Raw genomic sequence first — 13,984 nt, forward strand, 5'->3', positions numbered from 1 at the left:
AAAATAAATCTAATTGGGAAATAGGGCAGACTCGACATTTGTAATACAAATCTAATTCGGGAAATGAAGCAACTGCATAGAACAGTGGGTACAAAAGCTGCCCTTTCCCTCTAGACTGGGATATATCCAAAAGGAAAGACAGCTTCCTAACCCTCTGCTTTGAACCCAGCAGAGTAGAAAGATAGAAATCTAGAAAATAGATGCAGGAGTAGGTCATTCGGCCCTTCGAGCCTGCACCACCATTCAATAATGGTGGAGGAGCGAGCAGCGTGTGGAGGTGCGTCGCTGAATCTGGAGCAGCGTCGAGGAGGTGCATGGAGAGGCGTGAGTTCCAGGGTCGGCGAGAGGCCGACTAAAGGCCCAACGCGGCGGCAGTCGGGAGCAGCGTGTGGAGGTGCGTCGCTGAGTCGGGAGCAGCGTCGAGGAGGTGCGTGGAGAGGCGTACCGGTGCAGCTACAGGGAAAAGGCAAAAAAGAAGTAGAAAGAAACAGAAAGGTGGCGTCACAGCCAAGGGGGTAAGTGATTGGCTGGATTGGTGAGTAGTTTTTCTTTTTTCTCTTCTATATCACTCAGTAACTTTTAACATTGTTGTTGCCAATTTAAGTGTATCTAAGGGTTAAGTCATGGCAGGGGAGCTCGGTCACGTGATATGCTCCTCCTGTACCATGTGGGAACTCAGGGACGCTTCCGGTGTCCCTGACGACTACATCTGCAGGAAGTGTATCCGCCTCCAGCTCCTGACGGTCCGCGTTGCGGAATTGGAGCTGAGGGTGGATTCACTCTGGAGCATCCACGATGCTGAGAACGACGTGAGTAGCACGTGTAGCGAGTTGGTCTTACCGCAGGAGCAGGATCCACAGCCAGCTAGGGAATGGAAGACCAGCAGGAAAAGCAGTGCAAGGAAGGTAGTGCAGGGGTCCCCTGTGGTCATCCCCCTGCAAAACAGATACACTGCTTTGAGTGCTGTTGAGGGGGATGACTCATCAGAGGAGGGCAGCAGCAGCCAAGTTCATGGCACCATGGCTGGCTCTGTTGCACAGGAGGGCAGGAAAAAGAGTGGGAGAGCGATAGTGATAGGGGATTCAATTGTGAGGGGAATAGATAGGCATTTCTGCGGCCGCAACCAAGACTCCAGGATGGTATGTTGCCTCCCTGGTGCAAGGGTCAAGGATGTCTCGGAGTGGGTGCAGGATATTCTAAAAAGGGAGGGAGAACAGCTAGTTGTTGTGGTGCACATTGGTACCAACGACATAGGTAAAAAATGGGATGAGGTCCTACGAAACGAATTTAAGGAGCGAGGAGCTAAATTTAAAAAGTAGGACCTCAAAAGTAGTAATCTCTGGATTGCTACCAGAGCCACGTGCTAGTCAGAGTAGGAATCGCAGGATAGCGCAGATGAATACGTGGCTTGAGCAGTGGTGCAGCAGGAAGGGATTCAAATTCCTGGGGCATTGGAACCGGTTCTGGGGGAGGTGGAACCAGTACAAACCGGACAGTCTGCACCTGGGCAGGACCGGAACCAATGTCCCAGGGGGAGTGTTTGCTCGTGCTGTTGGGGAGGAGTTAAACTAATATGGCAGGGGGATGGGAACCAATGCAAGGAGACAAAGGGAAACAAAAAGAAGACAAAAGCAAAAGACAGAAAGGAGATGAGAAAAAGTGGAGGGCAGAGAAACCCAAGAAAAAGAACAAAAAGGGCCACTGTACAGCAAAATTATAAAAGGACAAAGGGTGTTAAAAAAACAAGCCTGAAGGCTTTGTGTTTTAATGTAAGGAGTATCCGTAATAAGGTGGATGAATTAACTGTGCAAATAAATGTTAACAAATATGATGTAATTGGGATTACGGAAACATGGCTCCAGGATGATCAGGGCTGGGAACTCAACATCCAGGGGTATTCAACATTCAGGAAGGATAGAATAAAAGGAAAAGGAGGTGGGGTAGCATTGCTGGTTAAAGAAGAGATTAATGCAATAGTTAGGAAAGACATTAGCTTGGATGATGTGGAATCTATATGGGTAGAGCTGCAGAACACCAAAGGGCAAAAAACGTTCGTGGGAGTTGTGTACAGACCTCCAAACAGTAGTAGTGATGGGGAGGGCATCAAACAGGAAATTCGGGGTGCATGCAATAAAGGTGCAGCAGTTATAATGGGTGACTTTAATATGCACATAGATTGGACTAGCCAAACTGGAAGCAATACGGTGGAGGAGGATTTCCTGGAGTGCATAAGGGATGGTTTTCTAGACCAATATGTCGAGGAGCCAACTAGGGGGGAGGCCATCTTAGACTGGGTGTTGTGTAATGAGAGAGGATTAATTAGCAATCTCGTTGTGCGAGTCCCCTTGGGGAAGAGTGACCATAATATGGTGGATTTCTGCATTAGGATGGAGAATGAAACAGTTAATTCAGAGACCATGGTCCAGAACTTAAAGAAGGGTAACTTTGAAGGTATGAGGCTTGAATTGGCTAGGATAGATTGGCGAATGATACTTAAGGGGTTGACTGTGGATGGGCAATGGCAGACATTTAGAGACCGCATGGATGAATTACAACAATTGTACATTCCTGTCTGGCGTAAAAAATAAAAAAGGGAAGGTGGCTCAACCGTGGCTATCAAGGGAAATCAGGGATAGTATTAAAGCCAAGGAAGTGGCATACAAATTGGCCAGAAATAGCAGCGAACCCGGGGACTGGGAGAAATTTAGAACTCAGCAGAGGAGGACAAAGGGTTTGATTTGGGCAGGGAAAATGGAGTACGAGAAGAAGCTTGCAGGGAACATTAAGAAGGATTGCAAAAGTTTCTATAGATATGTAAAGAGAAAAAGGTTAGTAAAGACAAACGTAGGTCCCCTGCAGTCAGAATCAGGGGAAGTCATAACTGGGAACAAAGAAATGGCAGACCAATTGAACAAGTACTTTGGTTCGGTATTCACTAAGGAGGACACAAACAACCTTCCGGATATAAAAGGGGTCAGAGGGTCTAGTAAGGAGGAGGAACTGAGGGAAATCTTTATTAGTCGGGAAATTGTGTTGGGGAAATTGATGGGATTGAAGGCCGATAAATCCCCAGGGCCTGAAGGACTGCATCCCAGAGTACTTAAGGAGGTGGCCTTGGAAATAGCGGATGCATTGACAGTCATTTTCCAACATTCCATTGACTCTGGATCAGTTCCTATGGAGTGGAGGGTAGCCAATGTAACCCCACTTGTTAAAAAAGGAGGGAGAGAGAAAACAGGGAATGATAGACCGGTCAGCCTGACCTCAGTAGTGGGTAAAATGATGGAATCAATTGTTAAGGATGTCATAGCAACGCATTTGGAAAGAGGTGACATGATAGGTCTAAGTCAGCATGGATTTGTGAAAGGGAAATCATGCTTGATAAATCTTCTGGAATTTTTTGAGGATATTTCCAGTAGAGTGGACAAGGGAGAACCAGTTGATGTGGTATATTTGGACTTTCAGAAGGCTTTCGACAAGATCCCACACGAGATTAATGTGCAAAGTTAAAGCACATAGGATTGGGGGTAGTGTGCTGACGTGGATTGAGAACTGGTTGTCAGACAGGAAGCAAAGAGTAGGAGTAAATGGGTACTTTTCAGAATGGCAGGCAGTGACTAGTGGGGTACCGCAAGGTTCTATGCTGGGGCCCCAGCTGTTTACACTGTACATTAATGATTTAGACGAGGGGATTAAATGTAGTATCTCCAAATTTGCGGATGACACTAAGTTGGGTGGCAGTATGAGCTGCGAGGAGGATGTTATGAGGCTGCAGAGTGACTTGGATAGGTTAGGTGAGTGGGCAAATGCATGGCAGACGAAATATAATGTGGATAAATGTGAGGTTATCCACTTTGGTGGTAAAAACAGAGACAGACTATTATCTGAATGGTGACAGATTGGGAAAAGGGGAGGTGCAACGAGACCTGGGTGTCATGGTACATCAGTCATTGAAGGTTGGCATGCAGGCACAGCAGGCAGTTAAGAAAGCAAATGGCATGTTGGCCTTCATAGTGAGGGGATTTGAGTACAAGGGCAGGGAGGTGTTGCTAGAATTGTACAGGGCCTTGGTGAGGCCACACCTGGAGTATTGTGTACAGTTTTGGTCTCCGAACTTGAGGAAGGACATTCTTGCTATTGAGGGAGTGCAGCGAAGGTTCACCAGACTGATTCGAGGGATGGTGGGACTGACATATCAAGAAAGACTGGATCAACTGGGCTTGTGTTCACTGGAGTTCAGAAGAATGAGAGGGGACCTCATAGAAACGTTTATAATTCTGACGGGTTTAGACAGGTTAGATGCAGGAAGAATGTTCCCAATGTTGGGGAAGTCCAGAACCAGGGGTCACAGTCTAAGGATAAGGTGTAAGCCATTTAGGACCGAGATGAGGAGAAAGTTCTTCACCCAGAGAGTGGTGAACCTGTGGAATTCTCTACCACAGAAAGTTGTTGAGGCCAATTCACTAAATATATTCAAAAGGGAGTTAGATGAAGTCCTTTCTACTAGGGGGATCAAGGGGTATGGCGAGAAAGCAGGAATGGGGTACTGAAGTTGCATGTTCAGCCATGAACTCATTGAATGGCAGTGCAGGCTCGAAGGGCCGAATGGCCTACTCCTGCACCTATTTTCTATGTTTCTATAACATCATGGCTGATCATTCACCTCAGTACCCCTTCCCTGCTTTTTCTCCATACCCCTTGATCCCCTTAGCTGTAAGGGCCATATCTAACTCCCTCTTGAATCTATCCAATGAGCTGCATCAACAACTCTCTGCGGTAGGGAATTGCACAGGTTAACAACTCTGAGAACATAACATAAGAACATAAGAATTCGGAACAGCAGTAGGCCATCTAGCCCCTCGAGCCTGCTCCACCATTCAACAAGATCATGGCTGATCTGGCTGTGGACTCAGCTCCACTTACCCGCCCGCTCTCCGTAACCCTTAATTCCCTTATTGGTTAAAAATCTATCTATCTGTGACTTGAATACATTCAATGAGCTAGCCTCAACTGCTTCCTTGGGCAGAGAATTCCACAGATTCACAACCCTCTGGGAGAAGAAATTCCTTCTCAACTCAGTTTTAAATTGGCTCCCCCATATTTTGAGGCTGTGCCCTCTAGTTCTAGTCTCCCCAACCAGTGGAAACAACCTCTCTGCCTCTATCTTGTCTATCCCTTTCATTATTTTAAATGTTTCTATAAGATCATCCTTCTGAACTCCAACGAGTAAAGACCCAGTCTACTCAATCTATCATCATAAGGTAACCCCCTCATCTCTGGAATCAGCCTAGTGAATCGTCTCTGTACCCCCTCCAAAGCTAGTATATCCTTCCTTGAGTAAGGTGACCAAAACTGCACGCAGTACTCCAGGTGCAGCGTCACCAATACCCTATACAGTTGCAGCAGGACATCCCTGCTTTTGTACTCCATCCCTCTTGCAATGAAGGCCAACATTCCATTCGCCTTCCTGATTACCTGCTGCACCTGCAAACTAACTTTTTGGGATTCATGCACAAGGACCCCCAGGTCCCTCTGCACCGCAGCATGTTGCAATTTCTCCCCATTCAAATAATATTCCATTTTACTGTTTTTTTTTTTCCCACTTGACCTCACACTTTCCGACATTGTATTCCATCTGCCAAACCTTAGCCCATTCGCTTAACCTATCTAAATCTCTTTGCAGCCTCTCTGTGTCCTCTGCACTACCCGCTTTCCCACTAATCCTTGCGTCATCTGCAAATTTTGCTACACTACACTCTGTCCCCTCCTCCAAGTCATCTATGTATATTGTAAACAGTTATGGTCCCAGCACCGATCCCTGTGGCACACCAATAACCACCGATTTCCAACCCGAAAAGGACCCATTTATCCTGACTCTCTGCTTTCTGTTAGCCAGCCAATTCTCTATCCATGCTAATACATTTCCTCTGACTCCACGTACCTTTATCTTCTGCAGTAACCTTTTGTGTGGCACCTTATCGAATGCCTTTTGGAAATCTAAATACACCACATCCATCGGTACACCTCTATCCACCATGCTCGTTATATCCTCAAAGAATTCCAGTAAATTAGTTAAACATGATTTCCCCTTCATGAATCCATGTTGCGTCTGCTTGATTGCACTTGAGTGAAGATGTTTCTCCTCAACTCAGTCCTAAATGGCTTACCCCTTATCCTTAAGACTGCGTCCCCTGGTTCTGGAATTCCCCAATATCAGGAACATTCTTCCTGCATCAAACCTGTCCAGTCCCGTCAGAATTTTAGAGGTTTCTATGAGATCCCCTCTCATCCTTCTAAACTCCAGTGAATACAGGCCCAGTCGATCCAGTCTCTCCTCATATGTCAGTCCTGCCATCCCGGGAATCAGTCTGGTGAACCTTCGCTGCACTCCCTCAATAACAAGAACGTCCTTCCTCAGATTAGGAGACCAAAACTGAACACAATATTCCAGGTGAGGCCTCACCAAGGCCCTGTACAACTGCAGTAAGACCTCCCTGCTCCTATACTCAAATCCCCTAGCTATGAAGGCCAACATACCATTTGCTGCCTTCACCGCCTGCTGTACCTGCATGCCCACTTTCAATGACTGTTGTACCATGACACCCAGGTCTCGTTGCACCTCCCCTTTTCCTAATCTGCTGCCATTCAGATAATATTCTGCCTTCGTGTTTTTGCCCCCAAAGTGGAAAACCTCACATTTATCCACATTATACTGCATCTGCCATGAATTTGCCCACTCACCTAACCTGTCCAAGTCACCCTGCAGCCTCTTAGCGTCCTCCTCACAGCTCACACCGCCACCCAGCTTAGTGTCATCTGCAAACTTGGAGATATTGCACTCAGTTCCTTCATCTAAATCATTGATGTATATTGTAAATAGCTGGGGTCCCAGCACTGAGCCCTGTGGCACCCCACTAGTCACTGCCTGCCATTCTGAATAAGACCCGTTTATCCCGACTCTCTGCTTCCTGTCTGCCAACTAGTTTTCTATCCACGTCTGTACATTACCCCCAATACCATGTGCTTTAATTTTGCACGCCAATCCCTTGTGTGGGACCTTGTCAAAAGTCTTTTGAAAGTCCAAATACACCACATCCACTGGTTCTCCCTTGTCCACTCTACTAGTTACATCCTCAAAAAATTTCAGAAGATTTGTCGAGCATGATTTCCCTTTCATAAATGCATACTGACTTGGACCGATCCTGTCACTGCTTTCCAAATGCACTGCTATTTCATCTTTAATAATTGATTCCAACATTTTCCCCACTACTGATATCAGGCTAACCGGTCTATAATTAATTGTTTTCTCTCTCCTTTTTTAAAAAATGGTGTTACATTAGCTACCCTCCAGTCCATAGGAACTGATCCAGAGTCGAAAGACTGTTGAAGATCACCAATGCATCCACTATTTCTTGGACCACTTCCTTAAGTACTCTGGCATGCAGACTATCAGGCCCCAGGGATTTATCAGCCATCAATTTCCCTAACACGATTTCCTTCAGTTCCTCCTTCTCGCTAGACCCTCGGTCCCCTAGTATTTCCGGAAGGTTATTTGTGTCTTCCTTCGTGAAGACAGAACCAAAGCATTTTTTCAACTGCTCTGCCATTTCTTTGTTCCCAGTTATAAATTCACCTGAATCTGACTGCAAGGGACCTATGTTTGTCTTCACTAATCTTTTTCTCTTCACATAACTATAGAAACTTTTGCAGTCAGTTTTTATGTTCCCAGCAAGCTTCCACTCATACTCTATTTTCCCCCTCCTTTGTTCTCCTCTGCTGAATTCTACATTTCTCCCAGTCCTTAGGTTTGCTGCCTTTTCTGGCTAATTTATATGCCTCTTCTTTGGATTTAGCACTATCCTTAATTTCTCTTGTTAGCCATGGTTGAGCCACCTTCCCCATTTTATTTTTACTCCAGACAGGGATGTACAATTGTTGAAGTTTATCCATGTGATCTTTACATGTTTGCCGTTGCCTGTTCACTGTCAACCCTTTAAGTATCATTTGTCAGTCTATTCTAGCCAATTCACATCTCATACCATCGAAGTTACCTTTCCTTAAGTTCAGGACCCTAGTCTCTGAATTAACACTGTCATTCTCCATCTTAATAAAGAATTCTACCATATTATGGTCACTCTTCCCCAAGGGGCCTCGCACAACAAGATTGCTAATTAGTCCTTTCTCATCGCCCAGTCGAGGATGGCCAGCCCTCTAGTTGGTTCCTCGACATATTGGTCTGGAAAACCATCCCTAATATACTCCAGGAAATCCTCCTCCACCGTATTGCTACCAGTTTGGTTAACCCAATCTATATGTAGATTGAAGTCGCCCATGATAACTGCTGTACCTTTATTGCATGCATCCCTAAATTCTTGTTTGATGCTGTCCCCAACCTCACTACTACTGCTTGGTGGTCTGTACACAACTCCCACTAGCGTTTTCTGCCCTTTGGTATTCCGCAGCTCTACCCATACAGATTCCACATCATCCAAGCTAATGTCCTTCCTTACTATTGCGTTAATTTCCTCTTTAACCAGCAACGCTACCCCACCTCCTTTTCCTTTCTGTCTATCCTTCCTGAATGTTGAATATCCCTGGATGTTGAGTTCCCAGCCTTGGTCACCCTGGAGCCATGTCTCCATGATGCCAATTATATCTTATTCATTAATTTCTGCCTGTGCAGTTAATTCGTCCACCTTATTCCGAATACTCCTCGCATTGATGCACAGAGCCTTCAGGCTTGCCTTTTTAACACACTTTGCCTCTTTAGAATTTTGCTACATTGTGGCCCTTTTTGATTTTTGCCTTGGGTTTTTCTGCCCTCCACTTTTACTTTTCTTCTTTCTATCTTTTGCTCCTGCCCCCATTCTACTTCCCTCTGTCTCCCTGCATAGATTCCCATCCTTCTGCCATGTTAGTTTAACCCCTCCCCAACAGCGCTAGCAAACGCTCCCCCTAGGACATTGGTTCCGGTCCTGCCCAGGTGCAGACCGTCCGGTTTGTACTGGTCCCACCTCCCCCAGAACTGGTTCCAATGTCCCAGGAATTTGAATCCCTCCCTTCTGTACCACTCCTCAAGCCACGTATTCATCTGAGCTATCCTGCGATTCCTAATCTGACTAGCACGTGGCACTAGTAGCAATCCTGAGATTACTACCTTTTTGAGGTCCTACTTTTTAATTTAACTCCTAGCTCCCTAAATTCAGCTTGTCGGACCTCATCCTGTTTTTTTACCTATATCGTTGGTATCTATATGCACCACGACAACGGGCTGTTCATCCTCCCCCTCCAAAATGTCCTGCAGCCGCTCCAAGACATCCTTGACCCTTGCACCAGGGAGGCAACATACCATCGTGGAGTCTTGACTGCGGCTGTAGAAACGTCTTATCTATTCCCCTTACACTCGAACCCCCTACCACTATAGCTCTCCCACTCTTTTTCCTGCCCTCCTGTGCAAGAGAGCCACCCACGGTGCCATGGACTTGGCTGCTGCTGCCCTCCCCTGATGAGTCATTTCCCCCCTCCCCCCCCCCCCCCCCCACCCCCCCCAAAACAGTACCCAAAAAGGTAGATCTGTTTTGGAGGGGGTGACCGCAGGGGACCTTTGCACTACCTTCCACTGCTCTTCCTGTTGGTCACCCATTCCCTAACTGTCTGTGTAACCTTTATCTGCGGTATGACCAACTCCCTAAACATGCTATTCACGGCATCCTCAGCATCGCGAATGCTCCAGAGTGAATCCACCCGCAGCTCCAGTGCCGTAATGCGGTCTGTCAGGAGCTGCAGCAAGATGCACTTCCCGCACATGTAGTCGTCAGGGACATTGGAAGCATCCCTGAGCTCCCACATAGCACAGGAGGAGCATGACACGTGTCCGAGCTCTCCTCCCATGACTTAACCCCTAGATTAACTTAATTTGGCACCAACAATGATAAAGGTTACCTACTGATAAAGGAAAAGAAAAAGAAAAACTACTCGCCAATCACTTATCCCCTTGGCTGTGACATCACCCTTTGATTTCTTTCTACTTTTTCGCCTTCTCTCCCTGCACCTGCACCAACTGGCTCCTCCTTGACGTATTCCCGCCGCTCCAACTGCTGGGCCTTTATAGGCCTCCCTCCGACTTCCCGCACCTCCTTGACGAACTCCCGTCGCTCCGACTGCTGGGCCTTTATAGGCTTCCCTCCGACCTTCCGCTCCTCCTCGACAAGTAATTTGATAAGTCTTTCTGCTGTTTTGGATAGGAGTCCCTTTCCAAGTAGGAGTACATTCACGGGTAGAAGCTGTCCATAATTATACATAAATTGGCATTCACACTCAGAAGCCAAAATATGGCTGATGTGGGAAATGGAGAAATTCATTGCTCATTCAATAGGGAATTTTCTTGAGTTCAGGATTAATCCAAAGTATAAGAAGCTTTACATTTAATTGACTGTGTCCAAACTGCCAGGTAGTCAAACTTTTCCTTATGAGCACCAAGGTTCATTTCTTTTGGTGAACCTAACGAGCAGTATATATTTGGAATTTGCTGAAATCATAGTGGGAAGTAAGTGTACTAGTGTTCACCCATCAGGTTTTTAGTAGGACTTTTTAACTGTCAGTTTGCTCTTTTTGAATAAAGAAAAAATGAACTAATTACTCCCATAATTTACATATGAATGAATTGAGTTGTCTGAAACTGTAATTTCACTTCGTTTCTGTTAAACTTTATTTAAAAAAAAACATTTTTTCACATATTGCATACACACAGGAGTTCTTCTGTGAAAGTTACTTTATGCAATTTCTTGCATTATTTTAGTTGTAATGTTTCATTCTGTTGTAATGTTTTAATTTGATGTGGCATTCTGGAACACATGACTGATTTGGGCTGAAATCTGAATAAAAATATTGGCCTGGAGTTTGTTAGGTTGTGCTGTTTTTTCAGTGCAATTCGCCTGAGAATGACCAAATCAGCGCAATAGATTGAGGAATTTCAAGAGCAAATTGCGTCCAGCGCAAATCGAGTTTCTGCGATCTTTCTACGCTAGTTTTAAAAAAAAACATTGCCCTACTCACAAAACTGACCACGTCCACAGGTCAAATTAATCACCATTGTGAGTTTCTGCTAATTGCGCCTATTTGCGGGCCTTTGAGAAGGCTCTTAAAATTGAGGTTTTTTAGTAACAAGGGCACTTAATAGCTCTTAGTAAATACAATTTTGTAATATTTAAGAAACTGACTCGTGTACACCAATGAACCTAGTAAATGGTTCCGTATAATTTTTTTTAATTGTCATTTTCAGTTATGTTAAATCAGATTACTTACACTGGTGGATTAGGCACTGATTAAAAATGCTTATTTTTTGTGAAACCGGTTTTCAGCTGTATTAATAAAACTGCACTAGGTTACCACTCTTTAAAAAAAATATATCAAGGAATATTTTTTGATGCTGCCCGATTGTGATGGTTTATGGCAGATTTTACATTTGCCGATATACAAATGAGTTTGAGTGGAAACTTGAACAAAAAAATCACTTCTGCAAACTAGCGCAATTTATGCCCGGATTGCAGATTGTGCCCAAATCAGAAACTCTACCCTAGGGACTTGATGAAAATAGTTCAGTTTTTAAAAAATGGATGCAGTAGGTTTAGATAAAAGTATTTTGGGATTTTCAAATTCTGTTTACTTGGAGCTATTCTCTGGCATTATGTACCATTTTGGTTATTTATGTTTTCTAAATATAGGATTATGGAAATATTTGTATTCTGGAAGAAATATTTAGAAATTAGTTTTGTTTTACATTAATACATTCTTTGTTTCACAGTCCTGCCTAATATGTATATTTAATTTGTCTCTTGCCCTGCAGTTGTCATCCCTAGAAGTACAGAAGTCCCAGTTAGAGGCACGATTGCAGCAAAAAGAAGCCCTTGTCCAAGCCCAACAGGATGAACTCAACAAGCACTCTCAGATGATAGCAATGATTCACAGTCTGAGTAGTAGCAAACCTCAATCAAATACTGTAAATCTCAGCCTGTAGCCTTGCTTCTCCTTGTGATTTTAATATTGAGAGAAATAGGGATTGACTCAGATATTGGCTTGTACTCCTCGCAGCTGATGGATTAGATATTCGCCCTATGGGATTAAAGCTACAAATTATTTTTAACTAAAAATTTGTAACCATTAAATATTAGAAGTATTTAAAAAATGTTTGCTTCAGAAGTGAGTGTTTGATGTTGCTGTAGTGCTAAATTATACTGTTTTGAACACCACTACTAGCAAGAACTTAGTGGCATTGCAGTCCTTAAATTTAGTGTAGTGATTCAAAACCACATTCAGACTCAACGTGTAGCACATTACTGCCTTTAACCATAAATTGACTAACTGCATAGATAGTTCAGGTCAAACCATGTACTACTTGGCTAGTACTGTATATATGGAGTAGATGTCACTTTAGAATTGGGAGATGGCTGTTTTATACTTGAGCAACTCTGCCTCAGTGATAAAGTACAATACTAGAATTCTCCAATTATATTAATACTAGATGTATTTCTGTCTTTAAAGAGTACCATCCTGGATCCTGATACCCAGTACATCAGAGCTGCAATTATTCTAGAAGCGATCTACTTTATCGCATTATTTATAATGAGTAAAATTATCTTAATCGTGCTATTCATCAGCCTATGTGCAATTAAAAATGTATGCAAATTTTATATGCTTTTCAATGTTTTTATAAATGTCTCTGACCAAATTGAAAAAAAGCACTGCTCTAAAAATTGAAAAATCAGCATACAGATTTTGGCTTTAAAGAAGCCAACAGTATTCTACTAAAAATACATAGAAGTGTGCATGGTCAATTATTTCTGTCACTTGTTTGATTCCTGTTTACCTTTTGCAATCAATTTTGATGCTGTCTTGAATCTATGGTGTCTTCTTTATATGTACTGTCTCTCTCAATTGGTGGTGTACTACCAAACAATAATTGCGGTACATCCTTACTTTTTCTCCCTTCTTCCCACTGAGGAAATAAACTTTTTTTTAAATTAAAAATGTGCTTAACATTGAATGCAAACTATGGTTTACACTGCACATAAAATAGAGGAATATTTTGTTTTTACACATAACGCCAGTGTTTAAATCTTTGGTGAAATTTGGGCTAATCCAAGTAAAGCTGCTAATGTATTGTTCAAGCTTCTGCGAGTGGCACCAACTTTTTTTTTTATTTGTTCCTGGGATGTGGCACTTACTACCCATCCCTAATTGCCCTTGAGAACGTAGTGGTGAGCCATTTTCTTGAACCATTGAAGTCTGTGTAGTGTAGGTAGTCCCACAGTACTGTTAGGGAGGGAGTTCCAAGATTCTGATCCAGCGACTATGTTGGAATGGCAATATATTTCCAAGTCCAGGATGGTGTTGGACTTGCAGGTGATGGTGTTCCCATGCGCCTGCTGCTCTTGTCCTTCTAGGTGGTAGAGGTCATGGGTTGGGAGGTGCTGCCAAAGAAGCCATGGCAAGTTGCTGCCACGCATCTTGTAGTGGTACACACTGCAGTCACGTTGCGTCGGTGATGCAGGGAGTGAATGTTTAAGGTGGTAGATGGGGTGAAAATCAAGCTTTGTCCTGGAGGGTGTCAAGCTTGAGTGTTGTTGGAGCTGCATTCATCCAGGCAAGTGGAGAGTATCCCATCTCAATCCTGACTTGTGCCTTGTAGATGGTGAAAAAGGTTTGGGGAGTCAGGAGATGAGACACTCGCTGCAGAATACCCAGCTTCTGACCTGCTGTTGTTGCCACAGTATTTATGTGGCTGGTCGAGTTAAGTTTCTGGTCAATGGTGACCCCCCCAGGATGTTGATGGTGGGAGATTTAGTGATGGTAATGCCGTTGAATATCATGGGGCGGTGGTTAGACTCTTGCTTGTTGGAGGTGGTCATTGCCTGACATTTGTGTGACATGAATGTTATTTCCACTTATCATCCCAAGTCTGAATGTCATCCAAGTTTTGCTGCAT

General features: G+C 44.0%; 1 protein-coding gene across 1 annotated transcript in view; it reads left to right on the forward strand.

Moving 5' to 3' along the window:
* The window catches only part of cip2a (cellular inhibitor of PP2A), an 85,010-nt gene extending 72,025 nt beyond the window's left edge, over positions 1 to 12,985 (forward strand). The window contains exon 22 of the mRNA XM_070892984.1: positions 11,846 to 12,985. Coding sequence (XP_070749085.1) covers positions 11,846 to 12,016 — 171 coding nt within the window. The 3' untranslated portion in view covers positions 12,017 to 12,985. The remainder of the gene's footprint in view (positions 1 to 11,845) is intronic.
* The last annotated feature ends 999 nt before the right edge of the window (positions 12,986 to 13,984 follow it).

Source organism: Pristiophorus japonicus, chromosome 11 (genome assembly GCF_044704955.1).
Source record: "Pristiophorus japonicus isolate sPriJap1 chromosome 11, sPriJap1.hap1, whole genome shotgun sequence".
NCBI classification, from domain to species: Eukaryota; Metazoa; Chordata; class Chondrichthyes; family Pristiophoridae; genus Pristiophorus; species Pristiophorus japonicus.